The sequence below is a fragment of the Marmota flaviventris genome, chromosome 14, assembly GCF_047511675.1.
Source record: "Marmota flaviventris isolate mMarFla1 chromosome 14, mMarFla1.hap1, whole genome shotgun sequence".
Lineage (NCBI taxonomy): Eukaryota > Metazoa > Chordata > Mammalia > Rodentia > Sciuridae > Marmota > Marmota flaviventris.
In genome coordinates this window covers 85,359,752-85,386,928 of record NC_092511.1, presented here as the reverse complement: position 1 = coordinate 85,386,928, position 27,177 = coordinate 85,359,752, and the positions used below count along the sequence as shown (strand labels likewise).

General features: G+C 45.4%; 2 protein-coding genes across 4 annotated transcripts in view; one reads left to right on the top strand and one right to left on the bottom strand.

The window, feature by feature from the left end:
- Rpl31 (ribosomal protein L31) overlaps positions 1 to 3,263 on the top strand; it is a 306,946-nt gene extending 303,683 nt beyond the window's left edge. For both annotated transcript variants that reach the window (XM_071601835.1, XM_027950673.1), the window contains exons 3-5: positions 1,854 to 1,979; positions 2,764 to 2,876; positions 3,201 to 3,263. In XM_071601835.1, coding sequence (XP_071457936.1) covers positions 1,854 to 1,979; positions 2,764 to 2,876; positions 3,201 to 3,232 — 271 coding nt within the window. In that variant the 3' untranslated portion in view covers positions 3,233 to 3,263. The remainder of the gene's footprint in view (positions 1 to 1,853; positions 1,980 to 2,763; positions 2,877 to 3,200) is intronic.
- Positions 3,264 to 4,051: 788 nt separating this feature from the next.
- The window catches only part of Tbc1d8 (TBC1 domain family member 8), a 110,990-nt gene continuing 87,864 nt past the window's right edge, over positions 4,052 to 27,177 (bottom strand). For both annotated transcript variants that reach the window (XM_027950672.2, XM_071601834.1), the window contains exons 9-20: positions 26,700 to 26,850; positions 23,764 to 23,978; positions 22,202 to 22,319; positions 17,904 to 18,189; positions 17,035 to 17,164; positions 16,801 to 16,899; positions 16,195 to 16,263; positions 12,230 to 12,470; positions 11,699 to 11,764; positions 7,401 to 7,490; positions 6,916 to 7,013; positions 4,052 to 5,108 (exon numbers count right to left, since the gene is read on the bottom strand). In XM_027950672.2, the coding sequence (XP_027806473.2) occupies positions 4,653 to 5,108; positions 6,916 to 7,013; positions 7,401 to 7,490; positions 11,699 to 11,764; positions 12,230 to 12,470; positions 16,195 to 16,263; positions 16,801 to 16,899; positions 17,035 to 17,164; positions 17,904 to 18,189; positions 22,202 to 22,319; positions 23,764 to 23,978; positions 26,700 to 26,850 (2,019 nt within the window). In that variant the 3' untranslated portion in view covers positions 4,052 to 4,652. The remainder of the gene's footprint in view (positions 5,109 to 6,915; positions 7,014 to 7,400; positions 7,491 to 11,698; positions 11,765 to 12,229; positions 12,471 to 16,194; positions 16,264 to 16,800; positions 16,900 to 17,034; positions 17,165 to 17,903; positions 18,190 to 22,201; positions 22,320 to 23,763; positions 23,979 to 26,699; positions 26,851 to 27,177) is intronic.

Genomic DNA, 27,177 nt, shown 5'->3' with positions numbered 1-27,177 from the left:
TGTTCTATTAGCTCACCAATTTGTGGAGCAGAATTTCTTGGACTTGACTGGGTGATCTCCTTAAGACCCACGTTGGCAAGAGATGTAAATGTGGCAGCATTTGCATTTGGCCTGGTATCCCAGCCAGATGGTGACCTGTCAGCCAGTGAGCATTAGGTGCAGTTTTATTTGTGGTCTCAGGTGGTTTCTGGGTCTATCTGGTGTCCATTTTTGTGTGTTAATGTTGATTGTGAATTGCTACACACCCCTCCTTTAGTTGTGGCAAGTCAGGCATTTGACTGTCAAGGTACTGTACTGGGCATGCAGATAGGCAGGGAATCAAAGACCTTGCCTTCCTGGTAGTGAAAGGCAACAAGTATTTAGAATCTTAAGGTGATAAGTGGCCTAAGGGTTCATGCTTCCAGCATACAAATGCCAGGCTCCGTAGTCCTGTTGTCCTTCCTCCTTTACCCGGTGCTCCCGGTCTTCACACCACCCTCTTAATATTGAGGTGTACCAGGATGAAGTTCTCTTTTCTGTCCATACTTTGTAAAAAGTAATCTTACAGGCTTCAGACATCCAACTGCTGTTTGCCATCTCTGCTTAAGTAAATGGGCACCGACTTTACATGGGCCAAACCAGACTCCTGGTGTCTTATCTCTACCCCATCTCATTCCTGTTGTGCCCTTCTCTGTTTCATTTATTGGCACTTCACCATATCCTGTGGGCTGTACCTTCTGAATGCATTCACAATTTAACAAGTTGTACTGCCCTCACCCCCATTCTTAACCTAATCATGCCAGGCCTGTTCATGTTTAAAAATAGTTGTTTTGCTTTATTTTTACTCTCCCCTACTGCCTTGGGTAGCTAAATGACTGCCATCATTGTCTTTAGATCTTGAGCACAGTGTCCCCTTTGGTCATTATATTGAGACTTGCTGTGCCCTTCTCTAACTCTCCATCTCTTCTTCCTGGTCTTCTTCTATAGTGCTTTATTCTGTCTGATGTACTTGGTGGTCACTTGCATAAGCTACATCAAAAACTGGGGCTTTGGTCAGTGGTAGAGCTCCTTCCTGCCTCATACATGTGAGGCACTGGGTTAGATGCTCAGCACTAAATTAAACAGAAAGAAAGAAAGTTATTGTGTCCATCTACAACTAAGAAAAAATATTTTTAAAAAAATGCTGGGGGGTTGTTTTGCTGACTACTGTAATTCTGGCACTCTTTTATTTCTGAATAAGAATGAAATGAGCTTATTTGGGCTCTAAAAATGGCAAGGAGGCTGGTGAGCTCAGAGCAAAGGAAGAGTCTTGGTTATGGGCACCTTTAGGTTGCTTGAGTAGCCTTGGCTTGTGCAAATATTTGGCCTTTTTAGCCTATGTGAAGTTCTGAGCTTTTGCATTTCTTATTTAACTAAAACCATAAAATCTAAACAAGTTTGTACCTTCATTGTGAATGGAGGGTTACTGGTCCTGAGCTCAGTTTTGAGAGTGGTAAGTTAATGGATATAGTTCATGCCTTTGGAACAGTGCCTGACACATACCTAAATTTCCATAGAATAGGATTAATTTTTTGTCTTCAAACTTAAGAAATCTACCCACACATTTAAAGCCCTTGCTCTGTACACATAGACCAAGTAAGATGTGTTTTCAAAAGCGTGCTCTAAATAATCCTGGGACACTTGGTATTTATGTAAGTGGAGATGCAGTACACATCTCGTCCAAGTGTTGATGCTAATTGCTGGACACTGCATACTGGTGCAAAAAGGCTATTCCTGCCTAGTTTTAAGGTTTTTGTTTTGGAAGGACATGCTGTGTATGTATTTACACAATTTCATGTGCATTTTTAATTTGTTCACTTATATATGAATCCTAGGGGCTTCAAGAAGCGTGCTCCTCGGGCTCTCAAAGAAATCCGGAAATTTGCCATGAAAGAGATGGGAACTCCAGATGTGCGCATTGATACCAGGCTCAACAAAGCTGTCTGGGCCAAAGGAATAAGGTATTAAGATTATTTGTTAGAAAGTGACCTCCTGTGGTGACAACAGCTTGTCCTACTCACTTTGCACAGTTCCTGTGAGTTTCCTAGTTTGGTCACTACGTGGAAGTATAAAGAAAGTACTGTGACGGTGGCTCAGAAGATGAGCTAGCATCTTTAGGGAGGCCTTTAACAGTCACTGAGACATTAGTGAAGAAGGCAGCAGTGGGGCAGAGGAGGGCCTTGCGTAGAGAGCAGGCAAGGTGGCATCTGGGAGGATGGTGAGAGTGGTAGAGGAAGTGCCTGGAAGCCCTCACAAAGGAGGCTGGAGGAGCAGGGCCCTGGGCCTAGACATCAGGCACGCCCAGCATGACATGACAGCAGTGGTACTTTACCTGGGCAGTTTTGCCAGCTCTGTTCCCCCTGGGTTGTTACGGCCAGGGGCTCTGTGGCTATCCAGAATGCCTGGGACAATTCCCACAAAGAACTGCCTGATCCAAATGTTAATGCCAAGATTGGGAAAGGGGGGGGTGGGGGGTGTTGATACTGGAAAGGACAAGGTGCCAAAGTAGAAGCAGGGGACCAGCTAGAAAAATGGCAAAGGTGTGGTAGAGACGGGGTGGTTCTGGTGGGGATGTTTAACACATTTTAATATACATGCGTCCTGAGATGATAGTCCTCCTTGGTATATCTACCAGGGACAGATAGTGGCTGGTTGATGAAGAAGCAAGGAAGGGTTTTGTGAATGTATGCGGTGGTTGTTTCTGAAAGGAGGAATTGACTCCAGCAATTCACTTCCATTTATTAGGAATGTCCCATATCGTATTCGTGTGCGATTATCCAGAAAACGTAACGAGGATGAAGATTCACCAAACAAGCTCTATACTTTGGTAACCTATGTCCCCGTTACCACGTTCAAAAGTAAGTTTCACTCCACTCCATAAAACTGTAAAAATGACTTTTTAGTCCTTCCTTTTTGGTACAAGGTATTGAACTCAGAGGTACTTTACCACTGAGCTACGTTCCAGCCCTTTTTAAAACCTGAATTCATCTCTTTGGATATTTCCTGTGCACTGTGTGCCTGGGAACTTTCCAACAGGAATATGAGTAACAGGCATAATTTCACTTTAAATACAAAACTGATATGGGAAATGAAATAGAACTATATCCAGAATTTTCTAGAAAAGATTTTTGGGGTATTTAAATACAGAATGAATGAATGCTGTCTTATCACTTCCTTTGCAGATCTACAGACAGTCAATGTGGATGAGAACTAACTGCTGATAGTTAAATAAAGTCATAAAACTATTTTGGTTTTCCTTGTCTGATTGTCATGTGTGGTTGTGGGGTCATCTGGAGAGTTGTTCCTACATTCTATTTCCTGCCTAGCTCCTGGAGTCTATTTGGACAGGGTCTAAGGGTTTTTAAGGTGATTGACTTGAGAACCACTGCTCTAGGTTGTTGCAAAATTGGAGGTGTGATGTTAATGCTTTTACTTGGAAGTTTCGTTCATTCTAAGATTTTTTTCCCCCAGAGAATCAGTAAACACACCTGTAGAATCTTAGATTTAATGGTGGGGGGAAACGGCAGCATGTCTTCAAGCTGCTGTCTGTATTGAATACACTTAACCTTCTAAAATAGATTTTTGTGGTAGGGGTGATGGTGCTGGAGGTCATCCTAGGCCTCTTGCATTCTAAGCACAACAACATTGCGCTATACCCTCCTTCCAAATAATTGATTTTTGATAAGGTAATCAGATAAACCGAGAGGCAGAGTCTTATTTCAACCCATTTATAATTATCACTCGAGTTATTTTTAGAGCTAAGGTTCATAAGTAGAGATTTTTGAGGTCATCATAACAAATCAAGATTCAGGCTTCAAGGTGTGTCAGGGATTCGGTTTAGTTGGTAAGTGCACCACTGACTCCCCCCCCCCCCACCTTAAAGGTCCACCCAAGCAAGTGTGGGATTGTGGACGTCTCCAGGATATTGCACTGTCCTCTGCGAATGCAGATGGGTAGGGGGAGATTCCAGCTTGTCCATTCACCAGTATGACCATCCACCTTGGTGTAAGGTTAAAAAAAAAAATAGACTGAGGCAATACAAAAAGGTTTCTTATTAAAAAACTTGGAGGCCCACGTTGAAAGCATGGTTTGTACACAACATTTTTGGAAGGACATATAAAGTGAATACAACCAAATATATTAAAATGGTTTCAATTACCAGCATTGAAACAAAACTAGTGCAAAAAAAAAAGCCAAATACAATTGCACGGACAGTGGCTCTGAGACCTTGAAAATGTACTTGATTCATCACCTCTCATTCTAAGTGATAAATGAGAGCTTGGGACCCTTGTCCCTTGTTAGAGACATCTGTTTGATCAAAGAATGAAATCATAATAGCATTGTGGCAGGACACCCATTTCAGCAAATCTGATGGAAGTGAACTTGCCAGTCGTTGAAAGAACAGGTGGGGACCTGTGCCACTGACTGTCCAACTTGAGTCCCCTCAAGAATACAGAAATGCCCAAGCGTTGTCAGTTCCTCCAGCCACTGCCAGGTTGCTCTTCCAGATACCAGCGTGTAAAATGTGCTCAGAATGACGTTTAGACATCTGGGTTTGTGGTTTGATGACCCAAGAAGGTCCAGTCCGTGCTTTGGTATAGCAGACTCCAGTGTGCCCAAGGCAGATGATCTTGCTACAGGCTACTCAGCTTGAGTTCAGGCTGTGATTGGTGGCTCATTTCAGAAGTTTTGAGACTGTACTGATTGATCTTGGCATTTTCAAGTTTGGATTTAATGTCCAGTGGCTTTTCAAAAAAGTTTACTAGTGATTGTTCAGTAAGAAGTGATGCTAAAATATGTTCAAGAGAGACAGTCCAGTCCCCTTCTGCCGACTCAGGAAATACCTGGGGGTCCTGGGGCGTCTTCCCAGGGTCCATGAAAACAGAGTCCTGCTCTAGAGAAGGAGCTGAAGCCTGCAGGTCCTCTGCACACTCCTGGGAGCAGCTTCCTGAGCTGCTGCTGCGCTGGCCCACCTCCCCGATCTGCAGCAGCAGGGTGGTTACTGTGGCAATGGCTTGATACAGATCGTTTTCTTCTGGATCTTCGTGGAACATACTGTACAAAGTCTTACAGAACTGGATAAATTCTCTCTGAAATTAGGGGGGGGAAAAGCCCATGTATAGCAGCATAACCAGGTTGGAAGTATAATGTATTTTAAAGAACTCTGAGAAAAAGCACAACTAGTCCTGAAGAAGCAGAACAGAAGGCAGTCACTGCCCTTCCACTCTGAAAGCACCAACTCAACACACCTGGACATGGGTCATTTGTATGTACATAGGAACTGCACAAGTGTCCCTGGAGATGTACACAGCAGGCTGACTTGTACAAATGTCTCCTAAGAAACCAAAGCTGTGAAGAGAGTTTGCCTTAAAGCTTTAAAGCTCACAGGCTTATAAGTTTATAGCTTGTTTATAAGGATGTTGAGGCTGGAGTTTATTCTAGATAAGAAAATGGTGGAAATGGCTGAAATGTTTACATTGAATAAAATTAATGGTAAGTTCAACTGGTGGGGACACCACACAGTACTTAATGCTGTGGAATATTTTTTTTTTAAAAAGTGGTATTACCTTTGCCTAGCATGTGGCAGGCCCTGGTTCTGATCCTAGTACCACCCAACAAAAACAGTTTTGGGTGATCAGATTTAACTGACTCATGTTTCTAAGGAGTAGAATGAAAATTCAGAGCCATTCCCTAGTAAAATAGAGACAGTGGTGGCATTTCTCACACCTGCTATGAAATACCAATCAAGATATTTTGTGGGCTAGGGTTGTGGCTCGGGTAGAGTGTGCATCTAGCATGTGTGAAGCCATGGGTTCGATCTTCAGCACCACATAAAAAATAAATAAAATAAATGTTATTAAAAAAAAAAGATTTTGTGATTACAAAAAAGAAACATGGCATGCTAAATTCCATTGTTTCCCCCCTTAAGTGCTAGGGATCAAAACCAGGGCTTCGTGCACATTAGCACAACTTCTAAAAGAGACCAGAACACAGTACCGGAAGTCCTAAGATAAAGGAACATTCTTAACTAATTTAAGCTGCAATTCTCAAATATTGAGAGACCCTTTTCAAATCAAAACTACTATTATACAGTACATGTAAGCAAGAACCCCTTTTCTGGAAAAAGCTCAAAAGTTTTGGAGACTGGGTGCTATGTATGATACAGGCAATGATTTTTTTTTGGGGGGGGGATGGGATAGCGGGAATTGAATTCGGGGGCACCTGACCACTGAGCCACATCACCAGCCCTACTTTGTAGTTTTATTTGGAGACAGGATCTCACTGAGTTGCTTGGTGCCTCACTTTGCTGAGGCTGGCTTTGAACTCGTGATCCTCCTGAGCCACTGGGATTACAGTGTGCGCCACTGCACCCAGCAGGCAGTGATTTTTAACAATGCACTTGTGCGTGTGGCAGAACTAGAAATCCCAGGGCTTACTACATGGGCACTCTACCAATTCAATTACATCCCCAGCCCACTTTTTAAAATTAATTTATTTTTAAAGGCTGATCTGTCTACTGTGGCCCCAAATGCTTTTACTACCTTAAGGAATAAATCTGTTATCACAACCTGAACAAGTAAATTTCATATAGACATTAAAAAAGCATGAAGTGGCATGTGTGAGGCACTGGGTTTGATCCTCAGCACCACATTAAAAAGATAAATTTTGTGTCCATCTACAATTTTTTAAAATATTTTTTTAAAAAAGCATGAAGTATGTAGCAGCTTCATTTTGAAGAGTTTGGAACATCTGATGATCACAATTTAAATCTCTTAATAATATTCAGCTCCACAAAATAATCCTGAATTTTGGAAGAAAAGGGGTCCAAGTTTAAATACTAATCTTGACAAAAATCTCTTTACAAAACAGTTCATATTCTTCACAGAAAATTCATACCTGGCTCATTTTGGGCAACTCTTTCTCAGTTTTATCTTTTTCTTTGGCTAAATCTTTAATCATCTGTTTCAGCTGCTTCTGATAATCAACTGTATCACCTTGTGACAAAGGGAAACATTAATAAATAAATAAATTCAATGACAGCAAGCACGGCGATGGGCATGGGAAAGGAAGGGGGATTCCACTAAGCAAATCCGTAAAATACTAAAAAGCAAGAGTTTCCGTCAGAAGGAGATTTTTACAGTGACTACAGATTCCCATCTGTGTTCCCCGGGAGAATCTGCCACCAGAGGGCCCCGGGGAATGGCAAGGGAGAGAAAGGAACCCAGTGGGCACCACTTCCACCGCGAAGGCCTCTGGATGAAAGCAGTGGTCTCCCTGGTGATTCTCACCAGGGAGGGCAGAAACCAGCGGCTTCGGGGTGGGGGTGGGGGGGGTGGCAAGGACAACTGTGTCTGGGGACAGATAATGAAAGAGGTACATGCCATTAGACTTCCCAAACACCAGGGGTCTTGACGTGGATAACAGAGGATTCTTTAATGGTGACTGGCTGTCTCGGTCATTTTCAGTGAGTGCTTAAAAAAAAAAAATAAATAAAATTTAACACATTTCCTAACAAAAACAAGTAATTTAGGCAACAAGTAACTACAGACTAAGCCAGCAGCTCCCAACCTGTGGGCTGCGGACTCTGCAGGGTCCAGAAACCCAAAGGCCCATGGAGCAGTGTCTGGACACACAGTGAGTAATATGTCCCATGTCCCAAATCTATATAGATAACATGCAAATTCAGAATTCACATGTCACATACAAATTCAGAGAGACTTCTGATGTTGACCTGGAAGAAAGTAAGTAAAATCCCATTCGTAAAACTAAAACCTACACACATACTAGAAACTAGAAATATACTCAATCTCAGAATGGCAGAATAATTGGCAATTATGTTAAACTTTTCATGACAATCATTTCTCTATACATACTACTATATCTAGATGGTTTAAGAATTGAAAAAGCCTTACTAGACTCAAAGTAGCACCTTACTTTGTTGGAGCATACTAAAAAAAATTATATCAGAACCTTCACACATTGCTAGTGGAGATGTAAAATGGTTCAGCCTTGGAAAATGGTCTAGTAGCTCCTCAAAAAGTTAAATATATATCTAAGAGAACTGAAAACATGTTCCTCCAAAAATCTGTATATGAACATTCATAGCTGCTGTGTTCTTAATAGCCAAAACCACCCAAATGTCCATCAGGGGGATTGTGAATTGTTGATGAATAAATCAATTGTGACACAGCCATGCAGTGGAATATTACTTGGCCATAAAAAGGAATGAAGTATTGATACAAACTACAGCTTGGATCAATCTTGAAAACATTATGCTAAGTTAAAGAAACCAGACAAAATGGCACATATTATATTAATTCCATCTGTATGAAATGTCCAGAAGGCAAATCTATAGAAATAGCAGGTCATCTAAGATTGGGGTAAATAAATTGGGCAAAATAGCTAAAGGGTTGGAGGTTTCTGTTTAGGGTGAAGTCAGATTCAGAAATTGATTATGGTAAGCTTTGCACTATTTGATATATGAAAAACCATGGAATTCTACACTTCAAACAGATAACCTGAATAATATGTGAGATATAGCTCAATAAAGATGTTTCAAAGAAGCAATTATCAGGATATGGACTAGGAAAGATCCTTATTTTTAAAAGGTTGGGACTTAGTAGGGAGCCATTCAGTGAGAACAAATCAAAGACAAAATTCAGTTGTGATTCAAGAAATGTCCACAAGGTGTCACCACAGCTTTGGTAAGCTGCGGATCTCCTATTAGGTAGATTTCTGGGTTGGGAGTTGGGGAGGGTTGTTCTTTTCCACAGTAAATGTTCTTGGATATACATGAGTCCTCACAAGGAAATCTTTCTCCACATATAGCTGAACACAGAGATGAGCAGCTGGAATTTTATTAGTCAACATTGAAACAAAAATTTTTGGTGGTGCTGGGATGGAACCCAGGGTCCCACATGTTAGGCAAATGGTCCATGTAGATGGAATTACACTCCCAGCAAGAACACCACTTGGTATGGACCCAAGACCAGCATGTCAGCCTTGTGGAGCACTGCTCTCAAATAAAATAACTCATCCCTTGAATCTTGGCGTTCCCAGAAGGAACTAGTCAAGTGAGGTGTCCCTGCAGCCCCGCACTGCGAAGAGACCTGACAGCCTCTGAATCTCTCTGTGTATTCATTCACCCTTCCAGTGGATCATTCTCATTCATTTTGTTTCCTTCTAGTGAAAATAATGTTCTTCTGGAAGTTTCCACTAGAAATCAACCTAGTGAAACTAACTGAGCAAAAATGCCCAATACCTGTAGAGGTATCAATCTGCAAAGAAAACTCATGATTTCAGACTTCCGGAATACTCTTTGTCTCTTTTACCACCTGACATGGTTTCAAAGCACCTAATATTCTTTTCTAGTTTTTATGCACAAGTGTGATCCCGGTGGAGTCCAGAAATTTTAGTGAGCTCTTCTGGAACTGCGGAGGCCTTGGGTTCCTCACTGCTTCCTGAGCTGCGTATCAACCATGTTCCCCAAGACTGCCATCTCCCCTGGCAGAGGACCAATTCTCTGCACCAGGTGGGTGTCTGTGGCCAGTGTTGGTGCACTCTGCTTGGTCCCACTGCCTCTTGGACAGGCAAATAGGATGAGTTGGAGACCAAAAGGAAATCACTGGACATACAAATTTAGAGTTGAGTTAATCCTCATTATACTTCCTAATTAGTGACTTCAAACTTTCTGATGTGTGTGATTGTCCCACCTTTAACTAAAGAGCTATTCATTATGGTTGGAAGTAAATGGTTAAAATTTAAAGAGAAGTACCTAATGGTAGTGTGAATTCATGATCTCAGGAAACTGAGGTTTTAAGTTGTTTGCATTCTTAAGACTTTTTAACTACATCAAAAATTCACAAGTTCAAAGACAGCCTCAGCGAAAGCCAGGCACTAAGCAACTCAGTGAGACCCTGTTTCTAAATACAAAAAATTACAAAACAGGACTAGAGATGTGGCTCAGTGGTCCAGTGCCCCTGAGTTTAATCCCCAGGACAAAAATAAATCAAATATTAAACATACATAAATAATGTATCAAATCTTCAGTTTTAACAATTTCATTTCAGTCACACCATATCTCATAATCATGTTTTAAAAAGTTTGAGAGTTGATTTTTCTAAAAATGTGAAGGTCTATAGCTGCTTTTCTTTTTTAATTTAAGGTGTAGATGGACACAACACAATGCTTTTATTTTTATGTGGTTCTAAGGCTTGAACCCGGGTCCCACCCATGCTAGGGGAGCACTCCACCACTGAGCCACAATCCCAGCCCCTACAGCTGCTTTTAATAATTAAAATGTCTTAGGAATTGACTCTATTTAGAAATAATTCACAATGAAGTCAGATCAAGAATCAAAAGCCTCAAATTCAAAAGCCAGTAAGTTTAAAAGTATGTCAAGATGGAAATTCTAGCTGTAATACCTATGCAACTTTTTATAAATTATTCTAAAATGAAATGTTTATTATTTAAATACCAAGATAAAGTCATTGAATAAAATAAAATCAGTCATGTCCTATTGAGGAGTAAGAACCTGATAATGATTATAGAAAGACAATAATAAAGTAATAAAGGAACTATATATCTTCTATGTTAGTGGAAAAATATTTGGTGCAAATTAGAAAATAAAAGACAGAACTCAACTGGCAGGCGGCTGGGAATGGGAAAGACAGTGGAATGAATGGGACATCACTTTCCTGTGTTCCTATATGAATGCACAACAAGCGAAACTCCACATCAAGTACAACCACAAGAGCGGGAAGTTATACTCCATGGATGCATGATGTCAAAGTACCCTCTACTGACATGTATATCTAAAAACAACAAGTTAATTTAAAAAACTCAATTGGTATAAAAAGTGGAGAACTTGGCTGATGCTGCGCAGTCTGTACTTAGGGAAGGAATGGTCCCGGGGAAGGGGCAGGAGGAGCTCTGTGGCCAGGAGAGCTGGCTGGAGAAAACGTGCCTCAGGCACCAACACTAAGGCAGCAATGGCCGGATTCAGAAGCCCACAAACAATGTCCATGTGCATTTTCAATTTCTATGTGTGCTCTAAGAGTTGTAGAAGCCACCAGCATCTTGTGATCCTGGAAACGTCCCAAGCTCCCCTGGATCCTGGATGGGAAGTTCTGTCGCCAGCACCGTCCTGTACCAGAACCACAGTGCTGGGGACAGGTGCCCTCCAGTTGGTCCGTACTCGTGTCCATTAGTTTTAAAGATACAAGGGACACATTAAGGTTGCCTTGTTCTTGTTCCTGTCCACATCAAGACTTGACCTCAAAGGCTTCCAAATGACTTCCTTTGTTCCTGCCTACCAGTGCATGATAGGCAAGTCTTACGTGCTAGAAAACTCAAACGGTACCTAAAAGCAGGAGCCTAAAGTAGCCACCCACTGAGGTAACCAGGATCTTGCTCCCAACATTCCAGTCAGTGATTCTCAAACCCCGAGTCAGCCATCTGGGCAGGGCCCAGTGACCAGATGGAACAAGCCCTCCAGGTGATTTGGACCCACGCTCAGGTCACAGTTCAGTATTTACAATCTATGATCTGAAACACCAAATTAAAACATTTGCCACCCCAAGTCTACATGAAAATTTTAAAAGGACTTCATTGTCATGTACAAAGCTGATCTTGTGTGGAAACAGGGCTCAGCCTGATTTTCCCACTTGGCCTTGCTTACCTGGAGGAATATGAAGCCTATATAACAGTTTGATTTTCTCATTCATTTCTCCATTATACATAATATCTGTAAAAATGAAGGAGAGGAGATTGGATATAAATGGTTAAGTCTTCTTGTCACGACACAAACTTACTACAGAGGGAGAAAGGTCAATGCGTGTGGCCACCACCCCAGATGCACACCAGGCTAGAAAGGAGAGCGTCAAGGGTGGTGGCTGGTGACCGAGTCTCCAGGCAGCACTTTTTGAAGATTTAATTTAATGAACAAAGGTTAGGATTGAGCCACCACCATGCCTGGGGTGCCAGGGAGAACAAGTCCATGGCCTTGCATGTTGAGGGCCCATGCCCCGCCCTCACTAGGAAGCATAAAGGTGGTCCTGGGAGGAGCTTGCAGAGAGAGATGCAAAGACCACAGAATCACAAGAGGCCAGTCACGAACATGTCTCATCATCATGTGGGTCTGCCTGTCCCACAATCTACTCTGTTCACCAGACTGCCCCCGTCCTCTCCGTGAGGACCCAAGCAGTCATACCCAGACAGCTAACGAATGCCTTGAATTCCATGAGCTGGTCCATGTTGTCATCCAGGAGCCGGAAAGTCCTTTCAGCGAGGATCTCCGTATGGGCCCCACAGGTCCACGGTGAGACCAGCTGGAACAGGTGTGCAAACTGCCGGGCATCGATGCGGTACTGCTCAGCGTAGGGCCTGCTGGGGTCGTGGCGCAGGACCCCGGGCCTCGGCTGCTCCCAGTAACAGCTCATCATGTGTTCTCTCTTGAAACAGGGCGGGAGAGAGAGCTGTGACCAGCGGCAGCAGCAGAACCCGAGGGAGGCTCACACCCCTGAGCCAGAGCCAGAGCCAGGTCTGGGGGCCCCACCTGCGATCCCGGCTATTTCGAGGCCGAGGCAGGGTGGCAGCAAGTAGAAGCATGACTTCCTACTGCTTTCTTTTTCAATACTTTCTGAATTTTGACCCACATGAGTATATTATCAATTTTGAAATTTTAAAGTAAAAACAAAAAAATAAGAACAAAAACAACAAAAGGCAAGGTGAAGTCTTGGGAATAGACTAAAACTAGAGCAACCAGACTGGCCCTGTCACTCACTACGTCACATGCCTTTTTTGGACATTTCAATTGGCAAAAGCCTGATAGGGTTCCCAGTACTATGGGGTTCTTTACTATTCAAAGTCCTTCGTCTGTGAAGACAGGAAACAAGGGCAGATGCCCTAGAGTTAGTAACACAGTATGTCGCAATCCTTCTTCCACGGCCATTACAGAACTGTTAGAAGCACCACAAGCACTTGCAGGTGTTAAAAAAAGGCTTAATTTCCATTCTTAAAAACCCGAGGTGCACCACGAATTTCCACGTATGTTTGTGCATACTGCCAGCTAGAGACCCACAAAATGCTGCCCAAAGAAAATGGTGGCAATATGTGGGCATATAACTAGTTTATATATATTTATGAACTTATAACTAGTTTACAGAGAGTCTCACAGAAAACCAAAGAATAGGCAAAGGAAATGAACAGGTGACTCACTAAGGGATAGACTTAGCCAATGAACGAACAGAATCGTAGAAGATCCATGATATCAAATGCAGGTGGGTGTGGAAAGTGGGAGACAAGTCCCCTTGGACGCCTTCAGTGAAAAGTCAAAATTATTTTACCAGTATTGACTGAAATTCAGAATGTACATCTCCCATCACCCAAAATACCACCTTTAAGAATCCACCCTACAAAAATAACAGCACTGGACCCAGATAAATGCACAGTACTGTTTATGAAGTAGCAAAAACTGCAAACAACGTAAATGTCCCTCAGAGGAGGACGGCTACTAACTCATGCATGGTTCAGCCCTACAAGGAAACTATGCAATCATTAAAAAAGATTGAGATCTGAAGATAATGATCTAGAAAAAAGTCCACAGTGTATGGTCAACTAAAAAAAAAAAATCTTAGGCCCTATGTGTGGCACAATCTTTTGTATGGGGGCGGGGGAAGCAGGTATGCGCGTGTCCCCATTGTGTACATGTGTGTCTATAGATAAAGACCGGCAGGGGGCAGGAGTCGGGAAAGATGCTCCCCATGTTCACAGTCATTACTTGTATAAGGCAGGATCACAGGGGCAAGGTAAGGCCCTTCAGTTTCTTGCTTAAAAGCTTTCTTCTTTTTCTTCCTCTTTTTTAAAAATGAAATTAGGTATAATTTGTTTTGTCTTTCCATTAAATTTTGAGGACAAAAGTCTTATGCAGAACAAAGAAGGAAACAAAACAATAATCAAAGAGATCAAATGCCCTTTGGGGCACAATCATCCAGCAATCGTGGTGACTTTAGGTGATCGTTAGTAAGAACATGTCCACGGAACACGTAAGGCACTGTTTCAGGGCGTGGATGTTTCCAGGAGAGCTTGTGACCCAAGGTCTGGATTACATTGTGCACATCCCACTTGGGAGGACAGGATTAAGGACAGTTTCTCAGTTTGAGAGAAAGTGAGACATCACAAATCTGGACTTCAGAAATTTAAAGGACTGCTTTAGTGATTAAAATAAATTTCATTAAGTGCTAAGCATGTCATTCATCCTTAATGGAAAGAGTCTGAAGAAGTTGGGCAGAGCTGACTATTGCTTGTTGGCATCGAGAACCAATGTGCCTGTTCACTCCAGGCTTAGGGAAGGGCAGTTAAGGAATGGCCTCCTCTTGAGGAACCTGTCACATGTTTATCATTCAGTGTAAGGGTGTTTCCACATGGCCCCTGTTCTTGAGAAAGTGAAATTCTGATTCAAAAGGGTGCACGTGAAAACCCAGCAAGAGGACATTATAGCCGACAGAACTTCAACAGGCTTTAAACTATTATAATACACAGACTATTAAAGCCATGGAAATTCAAAGGTCAAGACCATGGGAGAAAGAGCAGTCTCAGAAGGCTGCTGTGTGGAGCATGGGCTCAAAAAAGAGGCGCCCTGGGTTGTACCACTGAAGCAGACACCCGGAGACAATGCTGCTTTACTTTTATTTCCCTTGGGAGTGCATTTTGAAAGTTATCTTGGATTTATAGTTTAAGTTTTTGTTTGTGGTTAAGCCCTCCATAAATGAAAGCTTTTTAGGACTAATTATAAATATGAAAAAAAATTTTAATAAGTATCAATCACATTGTTTATCCTTCATAGGAAAGAAACAGGAAACCATCTAACCAAGTTCTTCCATAATTTTTCCTATGAAAGATGAACAATGTGGTCAGTACAAAGCAATTCATTTTTATCATTAATAAATCTTATTGTTATATAAATTTGGATGTGTGATGTCTCCTGTTTTCTCCTTATTGAAAACAGTCCTATACAAGTCAGTCTTTTTAAGCAAATAAACCAAAAACACCTTTGTAATTTGTTTCCCTGCTTTTAGGTTTCCAGTATTCCCTGTTGTTCCTCCTTGAAAAGCCAAAGGGGATCAGGAGAGCAAGTAACCTTTGACTTTGTCTTCATGCTACAAAGGAAACTAAAACCTGGGGACAGGTGCTGGCTGTGGGGGACAAGGGTCTGCCAGCTGTCACCATAGGCCCTGCTAGCTGGAATGAGGAGCACCAGAAACCCACCACCCAACAACCCTTCCCAGGGGCCATGGGAAGGCCCCCTCCAGGCCCAGGAAGGCCTCAGGCCACCCAGCTCGAGTTCCCTACAGAGCACTGCTGCTCAGGCTGTGGCCTGCTCTGGCAATCTGAGCTAGGAAGTGACAGGGGCTGGCGTCCCCACCAGGAAGAGCTGGGGAAGGGCTCTGCCACGCCAGGCCAGCTTTCCAGAACTGCTTCCTGCCCTGTCTCGGTGGGGAGCGGCAGTGCATCCTGGGCCTGCCCTCTTTCAAGGAAGAAAACTCCCAGCAAGGAGTCTGAAGAAACACTTCACAGGGTGATGAGCCTGGCACTCCACCCAAAACCCGAGGACCATCAATCTGATGTACCCCGTAAACACTGCTGGCATGACAGATCATCGACTTGTTAAATCAGCGAAGACTGGTCACATGGACGAGTACTGATAGTAGCATCAATGGGAAATACCTAACGAGCCGCACTGCCACAGAAATACAGAGATGGGCACACGTATTCCCAGGTAGAAGCATGAGTAATTAAAACTTGTGTCAGGTGATGACTTCAGCGAGGGTCATGGTCCCTCTGTTGACTAGGAACCCATGCTCATTAGCACAGCATGGATCAGGGAAGCCCGAATCACAATGCCAGGCCCTCTCGGGACAGTGTGGGCCACACAGCCCCATGGAGCTGTCCAGGGAACCCTGGCTCCTCCCTCCTGGATGCCAGCCTGTTTTAGGGGAGGGTAATGCTGTCTCAGGAGGGCCCTGGTGCTGAGAGGTTCTGGATGGAAGCAGGCAGGCGAGCCTGCTTCAGCCTCTGCTGCCACAGGCCGTGCATGCTCATCTCAGGAAGGCTGGGTGCTGTGGGCTGGGCCAAGCTCAGGGCCCGTAACTCCCTCTTCTTCCCAGATTTCCATACCTTGAATAGGTCATAGAGTTCCTCTAGGTCCTCAGGAAGAATTGACACTTCGGGGATAACAACACGGAGCTAAAGGAAAGCACAAAGAAGCGACGGAGTGAATGCTAGGTCTGTATCCCGGGAAGACTGGAGGGGACACAAAGGACTGGCTTCCTTAGGTAGTGGCTCTTTTCCTCCCAGCATCTATTCCCTTCTGACACAAAGATGGCATGACAGCAGTTTTCCAAGTGTTTTGTCCCCAACCTCCTTCCTGTTCACACAGTACCTCCAGACAAGGGTCCCCTGCTACAAAGCCAGCAGGCACCACATGGGAAGACAGCTCTAATGACAGCTCCCCCTGAGGCCACCTGTCTAGACACTTTACACACCTCCTATTCACGGAGGCACTGGATGTTATCCCCACCATACAACAGGGGAAACTGAGGCTTCCAGAAGGGAATTTGCTCAGTCTGACCCCGGATGTTTCTACACGTGTCACTCCTAGTAGGTTTTTAGTTCTGTACAGAAATAAACAAACAACAACAAAAAAAAACCCTAGTATTCTTATGCACTCCCAGGTTGGCACCCAAACACCATGAGTGCCAGTGTGAGGTGTCCTCTGCTCACCACGTTCTGCTTAGTGGTGTCCTCGTGTCCTTGGAGGACCCTGATCCTGTGCTTGCAGCGTAGGTGCTCAATCTGCTCCACAGACTGGTCTCCAAATTTCTGGAGGGATACAGGAACCACTTACTTGGAAGCCCTCTGTGTCCAGACAGGAAACAGGAAGTAGCCCAGGAACCCTCCCTCCACGGCCATCTCTCAGGCATGCTTCCTAGTGGGAAGGGGCAGGGGCTCAGGTACCTCATAGGAGTCCCGGATGAGGTCAGCAATGTCAGTCACAGGGTAGGGCTCCCGGTCATCAGAGAAAAAGGCGTGATGGCTGCCAATGGGGAGCCCCGGGCTGTCTTCATTCTTGATATGATCTAGAAACCTGAGCACACCTCCAAGCTAAAGGCCGCCTCTGCCCTCCTCTGAGCACCATCACCCACCGCCTTCCCTCCCAGGGGCATGAGATGATGCCAGCGGACTTTCAAAGCCCACCGCCTGGGAGGAGGGCCAGGCAGCAACTTCCACGGTCATTTCAGAAAGAAGGAAAGACACGCTGAAAGCCAGGCTTGTCCACCTTAGCCCTATGGGTAGGTTTCTGGGGTCCTGAGACTCTCCAGTGCATTCGGCACAAATTCTGTGCACACGTGTAATTGTAAGCTTCCCATGTTCTGAAAAGAAACCCCCTACTAAAGTGCTGATCAGCCAGGAGCTGGGCCTGTCCTGCTGTGACTTTGATTTCACTGTCACCAGCATGCGTACATAAAGTGTCGGAAACCTTCAGTTGGAAGCCTGAGGCTAGCATTTCCTGGTGTCCCCAGCCCTGTTCAAGGCCACCGTAAGTCCATCTAATTTTCTTAGAGAAAAATATTTAAAGTCCTATCCTCCTGGATTTGCACTTGGTGACGAGGGTAAGAGAAGGTGCCTCCTTTACCCCATGCCAGTGACAGCACCCCACAGTGGACTGGCTCTGAGAGACCACAGGGTGACAGGTACGGGGCAGAGTGGAACAGAAAGCATCCACAGGCTGCGCACCTGCTGTTGCTCCTCCTGTGGTCACCCAGAGTCCCAGCTGCCACCTACCCCACCCCCAGCTGGCCACAGGGGGAGTGGCCAGGGCCCACCTGCTGAGGATCATCAAGGCCTGCCCATCATCCTCGCTGCTGCACAGCCCCTCCGCGTTGGCTTCCAGAACGGCCAGCCCCAGCTGGAAGATGGCCTTTATCCCATCATAGAAGAAGCAATCGACGACATTCACTGCGCTCTCCAGAGGCATGATGTTGAGGAACAGAGTCAGGAACCACGACAGGGAGACAGAAGCCAGGGCCGAGAGATCATTCATGTGCTCTGCCAGCTCGGGGAGCTGCTCCTTGATGAGCTCCTCAAAGACAGACTGGTCCACCTGAGCCCCTGCAAAGGGAAACCATGGGCTCACACTCTCCAAAATGACCCTGAAACTAAAGTTATTATGAGATGGGCAGGACAATGACAGAAAGAATCTGAGTCCAGAGAAGGACTCACACTAATTTTTGATATTTTAATATTCTCCAGTGCACTTTACCTTTCAACAGGTAAAATAGTATTTTCCAGAAACAGTGCTTGCTCAACTATATCGATATGAAAAGGGAGGGGGCTAACCCCTACCTCACATCATACGGAAAGATGCATTTGAAATGGGTCGTAGACTTAAATATGAAAGTTAATACTATAAAACTGCTAGAAGAAAATACAGGAAGAAATATATTTCTTAGGACATTAAAAACACTAAGTATAAAAACAACCATAAACTGAACTCCAGCAAAAACAACACAAAAACCCTGATGTTCATAAAAAACACCACTAATAAAATGAAAATTTAAGTGTCAAACTTGGTGATAACACTTGCAAAATATAAACCTGACAAAAGTCTTGCATCCAGAAAAAGAATTCCTGCAACTTAAGACAACAACCAATTTGCTTTTTTTTTTTCCTACAAAGATTTATCTTTTAGTTGTAGGTGGACACAATACCTTTAATTAATTTTAAGGTGCTGAGGATCAAATCCAGTGCCTCATGAATGCTAGGCTCTATCTCTGAACCACAACCCCAGCCCACCAATTTGCTTTTTGGTAAGCTAAAGAGCTGAACACTCAAAAGCAATAAATGGTCAATAAGCACAGAGAAATATCCTAAAAATCATGAATAATAAGAGAAAAGCAAACTAAAACCATCATGAAAAATACTACTTCCAACCCACTAGCATGGCTAAAATTAAAAAGATAATCCCAAGTATCAGCAAGGACACAGAGCAACTGGGACACTCATATACAGTTGATATGAGATCTATGAATATATTAAATCCTCTTCAAAAACTGACAGTTTCTTGTTCCAACATGCATCTAACCTACAACTCAGCAATTCTGCTCTCAGGTTAAATAAGTATCCAAGAAAACTAACAATATGTATTTACAAAGACTTCTACACAAATGTTCATTGCAACTTTATCACAGCCCCAAGCTGAAAGCAACTCAAACACCTATCTACAGGTGACTAGACAGTAAAGTATGGTATGAATGTAGTGACACAGTACTCAGTGACAGGGGAACAAACTATCAGTGTACCATGAAGGTGGACACCTGTCAAAGACTATGCTGTGTGAAGGGAGCCAGAGTAGAGTTCATTCTCCATTATCACACTGGTCCAAAGTTCAAGAGCAGGCTGCGTTCATCTATGGTGACGGAAATCAGTCTGGCCAGACCCAAATCTGGCTCCAAAAACAAGCTGGGCAAACCTACGATGCGTGACAGAGTGTGTGCCTAAGTGACCAGGAGAAAATCAAGCACGGAGAGAGGTTTACACGGGGGAACACTGGTTGTGGAAACCCACCTGGCTTCCCCATCCCCTTCCAATCCAGCTGCTTGCAGGACAGACTGGGAGAGAAGCGCCTGACCAGGAATTTGAAAGGGCTGAGTGGGAGAGTTTGAGTTTGGAAATTGAATCAGAGACCAGGAATCGTGGGGTCCGCAGGCAACTTAGTGGGCTAAAGACAGGCTCCTCCACCACACAAGTGGAACCCAGAGGAGACTTCTGGGGTGCATTCTTCCAGTGTGGACTGGCAATTGCTGGAATCTGGAGGTGCACTGACTTAAAATCTCCAGACCAACTAGCATTCAGCAAAGAGACTAGAGCACACCTGGCCTACAGCCTGCATCCAAGAGTTCCTCCTCCAGGGCTAGCCCTCTCACCCCCACAGCCCCACCCTGACGGGGAACAAGCATCATACTCCCCACAACCCACCTCACCCTGAGAAGAGAAGCTGAGAATGTTTTGAACTCCAACACAAACAATAGTTCAATGTTTCATCAAGATCTTTTTTTCTTTTTACTTTTCTCACATTTCTACCATTTTTGAAATCAATTATTTTTCATGCAACAGTTTACTGAGGACTAGAATGTCTGAATAATATATTTCAGTTTTGTTTTGTATTCTTCTTACCTATTTCTAATTATTTTTTCAATTTTTGTTTTATATGTACTTTTACTCTCACTTATCTGTTTCCCTTGATTCTCTTTTCTCCTAACATCCAACCTCTATTATTCCCTCTCACTCTTCCCATAATTTTTTATTTCTATCTTCTCTTCTCCTTCCTCTTAAACATCACATCCTACACCACTTCTGTTCTTTGTCCACCCTCTGAAATTGTACACCCCTGTGTAAACTTGCTTTTACTGTAGGCAATAACTGACACATCCTCATAGTAGGAGCTGTCTGTCTGGTTTAAGGCTGGTTATCCTTTGCTGTGAATTGGTTGCTGTTATTATTTGTCTCCCTCCTAAAGGTGAGGTACTAGAAACCTTCAGGGGTACTATGGTGACAGAACTATGGTGACCGAACAGTACCAAGCCTTGCCTGTGGCAGGGAAGGGAAGAGGATACTTCCTGGAGGTGACAGAATGTCCCACCCTGTCTTGAGGCAGGGTCACACACTATCACCGAGAGTCTAGCAGATCACTGAAAAGGAGCAGTCCCAGCAACTCTCACCAACCAGCAGTGGTGACACCCAAGTTCTCTTTCTTCCTCGTACTCTGTCCATTACGCTGCCTCCACGACATGAAGTGCAAAGGAAGCACAGCAACTAGCCACCCAGCCACGGAAGATGGCCACTGGCCCCAACCTCCCTACCGGGGACCACACACACCCCGCCACCACCCCAGAAGTCCTCACATCTTTTGGTTCTTAGGATACAGTTTTCCAAAGTATGTTCTTCCTGTCTTGCCCCCGGTATCCTGTCAGCTGCCAAGTTCTGTCTGTCAGCTCTTTTGTTTCTTCTGTTCCCAAACTGTGACCATAATTTTAGGCTATGTCTGTCTCTCACCTGGACACTAAATAGTGTCCTGAAGAGTACCACCTACCCCAAACAGTTTTGCTTTTCCCACTAGGAGGCTGCTAGACCACAGAAATGGACACTTTCAGACTGTGACCAACAAGTCAGAGGCTCTGAGTGCAGGACTACAGTTTAGCCTAGATCCCTGCTGTGGTCTAATGTGGCTTAACTCTGTCCCCCTCCCCACAAAGGCCATGTGCTAAAGGCTTGGTGCACAGGTGGGATTAGGAGGTGGAAGCACCTTTAAGAGGCGGGGCCGAGTGGGAGGCCCTTAGGTCACTGGGGATTCTGACCCTTTGGTCATCCTCACAAGAGGGCTGTTATTCAGGAGCAAGCCTGGCCCCAGCCAGCTCTGCTTCCTGGTTTGAGACGTGACTATTTGCTGACATACGCTCCTGTCATTACCATCCCCCACGGGGCCCTTACCACAACTGAGCTGACATGGCACCATGCCCTTAAACCTCCAAAACTGTGGGCCACTTACTTCATAAGTAGCTGCCTCTGGTGTTTAGTTATAACAACAAAAAACTGACTTGTATCAGTCAGGCAGCAACAGACTAACTTGCTTACAATCTCCTTATTTAAGTGGGGATGTGTGTTAAGTGTGGGTCTCAAGGATCTTGGGCACCATCCCACCCACCTCTTCTCTAAGGGAACAGAGGACTCCTCCACCCAGCTCCCCTGGTGGCCAAGGGGGCACCTCCTCCCTTTCTAGGCCACTGCATGAGTGAAACCCACTCTCATTGTACACTGTGACTTGCTCTTTGGGCCAAAGAACTTTCCTTTCCTTCTTGTAAATTCAGCTTCCCACTTAAAATCATGTGTTTTTGATCCAAACTCCACAGGTATTTCTAACAGGAACTCATTCCAGTTACCTTATTTCACTAGAGGACCTGGGTAGAGAATTCCCCAAGTTAATTTTGCAAATTCAGGAGTAAGCTGTGTTTGTGCAGTGCCGCTGAGTGGCCCAGAGGGATCTCATGAACGGGGCTGAGGATGGCCGCCTGCGCAGGCTGTCCTTCCTCCCCAGACCAGAGGAGCAGGAAGGGAGATGGCTTACCGATCACTCGGTGGTTGAAGTAATCAGGCAGCATCCGCTCACATACAGCCACCAGCAACCAGAAGGCCTCCTCCTCCTTGGCATACAGCAGCAGCACAGAGGTCAGGATGTTCATGGACTGTGGAAGGCCAGAGGACAGGCCATCACAGAACAGGCCACGGGATGCCGCGAGATTAGAAACCCACCCGCCCAGGGCTGGGGGTGTAGCTCAGTGGCAGAGCACCTGCCTACCATGTGTGAGGGCCTGGGTTCCCCCCGAGCACTACAAAAAAAAAAAAAAAAACATGAGAGCACTGGGTGCAGTAACACATGCCTATGATTCCAGTTGCTCGGGAGGCTGACGCAGGAGGATCCCGAGTTCAAAGCCAGCCTCAGCAACAGCGAGGCGCTAAGGAACTCAGCAAGACCCTGTCTCTATAAAATACAAAATAAGGCTGGGGATGTGGCTCAGTGGGAAAGTTCACCTGAGTCCAATCCCCACTACAAAAAAAACAAAACAAACAAACAAAAAACCCACATGAGCCCAAATGGTCCACAAGAGTAAAGATTTTAGGGGGAGAGACCCAGTGTGCCCCAACCATACTGACACATGGGGCATGGAATGACCATGGTGTGACATTCTTTCACAAGAAACACTCAGTTGAGCAACTGGGCACCATTTGGTCCCTGTCCCCCACCTGGTAATGCTGGATTTAGCTGTGATGTGGGGTTAAATCAAATCTAGCTATTCTATGTTCAGACAGACAGACAGACACATAAAACTGCATTTACCCATCAATTTTGCTTACTTACAGGAAAATGAAATTTAAAATCTTAAATTTTTAAAAGTCAAAAGCCTCTCTAATCCAATCTTATGTTGAGTTTCTGCTGTTTACATTTCTTTCTTTTTGACTTTGTTGTCTACAGCCTTCCAATCAGGAAAAGGCAAGGTGTTCCTCCTACCCCCATTCACATTTCCTGAAGCAAAGATATCTGCCCTGACCATCTATTCCCAATTTGCATGACCATTTCAAATAACCCCTATGATTTCTGTAGAAGTCTAGAAGTTCCATTAGCCCCTTCTCTTCTTGGCTGGGTCTGAAGGGGCCGTAAAGGTGGCATTGGCCTGCCTGACAGAGTGGCACACGCCCACAATCCCAGCAGCTCTGGAGGCTGAAGCAAGATGACTGCAATTCAAAGCCAGCCTAAGCAACTTAGCTAGACCCTTTCTAAAATAAAAAAATAAAAAGGTCTGGGGATGTCGTTCGGTAGTTAAGTGCACCTGGATTCAATCCTGATACCAAAAAAAAAAAAAAAAAAACCCCAAAAGGCACTGCCCTGCCCCTGGAGAGGGGGAAGGGGGGACAGTGGAGGAATTTTAAAGTCTCAAATTATCTGCAGTGTGACTAGACACGGATGCTTTCTTTCGGCCCTTTTTGGGCACATTCTTTCAGGGAAGGGACCAAGGACTGTGCCTTCACAGGACAGTCGCCAGGACTAGATGGCTGAGAACAGAACCGAAGCCCCAGGTTGGTTGACCAGATACAGACTGAAGGCCTCTGTGCTCAGCACCCCCACTTCACCTGGCAGTAGCCAATCTTGGGGTTCCGGTGGGCGTAGGCTGTCAGGACCCTCCTCAAGGCTGCGATTCCGGTCTCGTTCTGGAAGGCAGGGTGCTCGGGCAGGGAGCGGTGCAGGTCCCGCTCGATCTCCTCGGTCACCAGGCAGCACCGTCCCAGGGACTCCTCCACCAGATTCCCATAATAGCCGGGGTGTGAGGCGAGGTCCGTCACAGCATCTGGAGGTGCGAGAAGCAATGTTTCAAGGAGAAATGACGACCTGTCGGGGGACCCCAGTGGGGTCTTGCTGCTCGGTGAGGGCCATAACATACCTTGAGAGCACACACAAAGACGTCACTGCTGTCACGTGGCCTAGTCCAAAAGCAAAAAATAAACAGGGGAAAAGAAGTCTTTTCTAAAAAGAACCTTATGTAAGGAGGCGGGGGAAAAAGCTCATATTTGAAAAACTTTAGGCCAGCTGCAGTGGCACAGTGCCTGTAATCCCAGAGACTCAGGAGGCTGAGGCAGGAGGACCACAAGTTCAAACCCAGCCTCAGCTACTTAGCGAGGCCCTAAGCAACTCACTGAGACCCTGTCTCTAATAAAATATTTAAAGAAGCTTGGGAGGTGGCTGGGAATTTGGCGCCCCTGGGTTCAATCCGAGGTACCAAAAAAAAAAAGAACAACTTTAGGGCTAGAGGCAGGGCTCAGTAGTAGTGCGTGCAGAGCATGTGCGAGGCCCTGGGTTTGAAGAAAATTACTTTATTAAAATGCTTGTAATAAGCGGTACTCCTTGGTAACAGGAAGAGCATATATATGGATGCACACACAATTTTCACAGATTAATTTAACAAAGTTTTAAGCACCCACGTGCAAAGCACACAATTCCAAAGAAACCAGCAAGCTGCCTGCAGGAACCTCAAAAGATAGAAAGCTGGGCGGGGCAAGCAAGCACAACATCTCCTGAGCCAGACCTCTAGTGGGCAGGTGGCTTTAAGGGCTGCAGGACTCCTCAGAGTGTCAGGGCTCCTCCACCCACTCATCCACCTGCACCAGGGCATCCCTGGTTTCCGCTGCACTCTGGCCCTGGGGCTGGAAGCAAGGTGGGGCTCTGAGGGCAAAGGGAACAGAAATGCACCCAGTTCTGCCTTAGCTGATGTGTATGGTTTTAAATTCTGACTAGGTTTAGTGAAAATGCCTTCCCTTCCTCACCCTCCCAGGCCTGATGATTCCCATCATTCCCTGCGCTCACAGGCAACACCCGCCACAGACACCCGGTTCCCTGAACTACAGCAATCCTCCCTCCACAAAGGAAACCTCCCATCCCTAAGAAGATAGTCCTTCATGAATTGATGCTCCAGCGCCCCATATCGAGATCTGAAAATACAGCCCTATGTGAAAACTGTGTGCCTGTGTAGGTATATTAAAGACCCAGAGGATACAGAGCAGGGGCATTAATAGGTGGCAGCTTCAGATGCTGTGATTGTAAGTAATGCTACTGTTTCTTTATTCCTCTATCTGTTATTTTTCCACTATAAATATACACTGTGTGTGTGTACGTGTGTGTGTATGTGTTGTGCTGGGGACAACATGCTAGGCAAGCTACTTCCTCAACCATTTTTTAAAAATATTTTTAGTTGTAAATAGACACAATACTTTTAGTTTTTATTTCTTTTAGTGGTGCTGAGGATTGAACCCAGTGCCTCACACACGCTAGGCAAGCATTCTGCCACTGAGCTATAACCCCAGCCCTAAGCTCAACCATTTTTGAGACAGGATCTTACTAAGTTTGCTGAGGCTGGCCTCTTATTCGTGATCCACGAGGATCACATGCCTCAGCCTCCTAAATAGCTGGGATTATAGGTGTGAACCACTGCATCAGCTATCCACTGTAGAGTGAATATACTATACAGAACTTATATCAAATTTAAGATAAATTTAAAGGTAACTTTAAAAAGGAAAGATTTTGGTGGCACAACTCTGGTCGGCAGTCGCAGAAACCAGCTGGGAGGCATGAGGGGTGATGACAGCAAGGAGGACAACAGACAGTGCCAGATGCGTGCCCAACAGTCCAACGGCACGCAGTGGGCAGAGACCTCTGGGGCAGGAAAGGGGAGGGGAGACAGGAGGAGAGGAGAGCGAGCAGGGTAGGGATGCTAGCAAGAGGCGGACGGAGGGAAGGCTCCAGCCCAGGAGAGCAAGTGAGGAGGGGGCAGGTCCCCGGGCCCACCACCGGGGGCCCTGCTGGGTCATCTCGGGAGGGGGCCTCACATGCCCCCGCTGCACCCTGAAGGCACAGCAGACCCCACTGGCTGGCAGGGCCTTCCCCGCCTGCCCCTGGGCGCCAGATGCTTTGCCCAGTAGGATGGACCTGCTCATGGCGGATGCAGACGAATGCCTGCCCTGCAAGTCCCCAGAGAAGTCTGGCCCCGTCTCAGCCCATCCATCAACAACATCCTGATGGACTCCCAGATGCTGCCCAGGGGCCTCAGCCAGAGGAGGCCATCTCCACATGTGTCAAGTGGTGGAGGAGGAGGAAATGGACAGAAGGGAGACCTGCCTCTTTGGATGCCACATATTTCGACAGAGGAAGGACGAAGAGAAACGGCCTAGAGGGGTTTATTCAACACCATGGCGCTGACAGCTCTGGGCTCTTATGTAGCCCACTTCAGAGTTTGTGTCCTAAAGCGACTTCACTCCAGATTTCCTTGACAGATTCTCAGCACTAAGGACAGAACTGCAAAGTCTCTCTTAAAGGACAGAAGATGGCTTTTGCCTGGGCCTTGTGGAAGAGCACTGCCGCCCAGAGTCTCGGGCCTCGACTGGGTCTTACAGCTGACCCAGGAAGGGTCCCAGGTACACGGCTGACCCAAGATGGGTGGCACTGCCCACCCTACACGGCTCACACGAGGTGTTCCCAGGTCTACTCCAAAAACAACATGTGACCTCAAGACACTTACCTGAAAAAAGGAGCCAGAGCTTTCCGCGTAGGGACTCAGGGATCCCCATGGCTACCAGCTTCCGGATCTTCTCTGTGCGGAACATACACACGGTCCTGCCGTACTCCACAAAGTGGTCACTCCACAGGCTTATTTTGATCTGTTCCCTGGACTGGAAAAGAAAACACTTGTAAATGTACAAAGAAGCCCATCCTCAACTTGTGGAGAAAACAAGGCCTCTACCTACTGGGGATCTTGGGTGGCAGGAAGCTACACCCGTTTTCGGAAAGTACATTTGAACCTCTAACTCGGCAGAGGACGCCAAGATGGACAGCCCAGCACCGGCCCTCCAGAGTCCAGAGCCCAGTGGGAGCATCTACACAAAGACAAAAAATCTCCCTGGCAATGTTGATAATAAAAATAGCCGGGCACAGTGGTGCAGCCACTTGGGAGGCTCGTAAGGTCAAAGCCAGCCTCAGCAATAGCAAGGCCCTAAGCA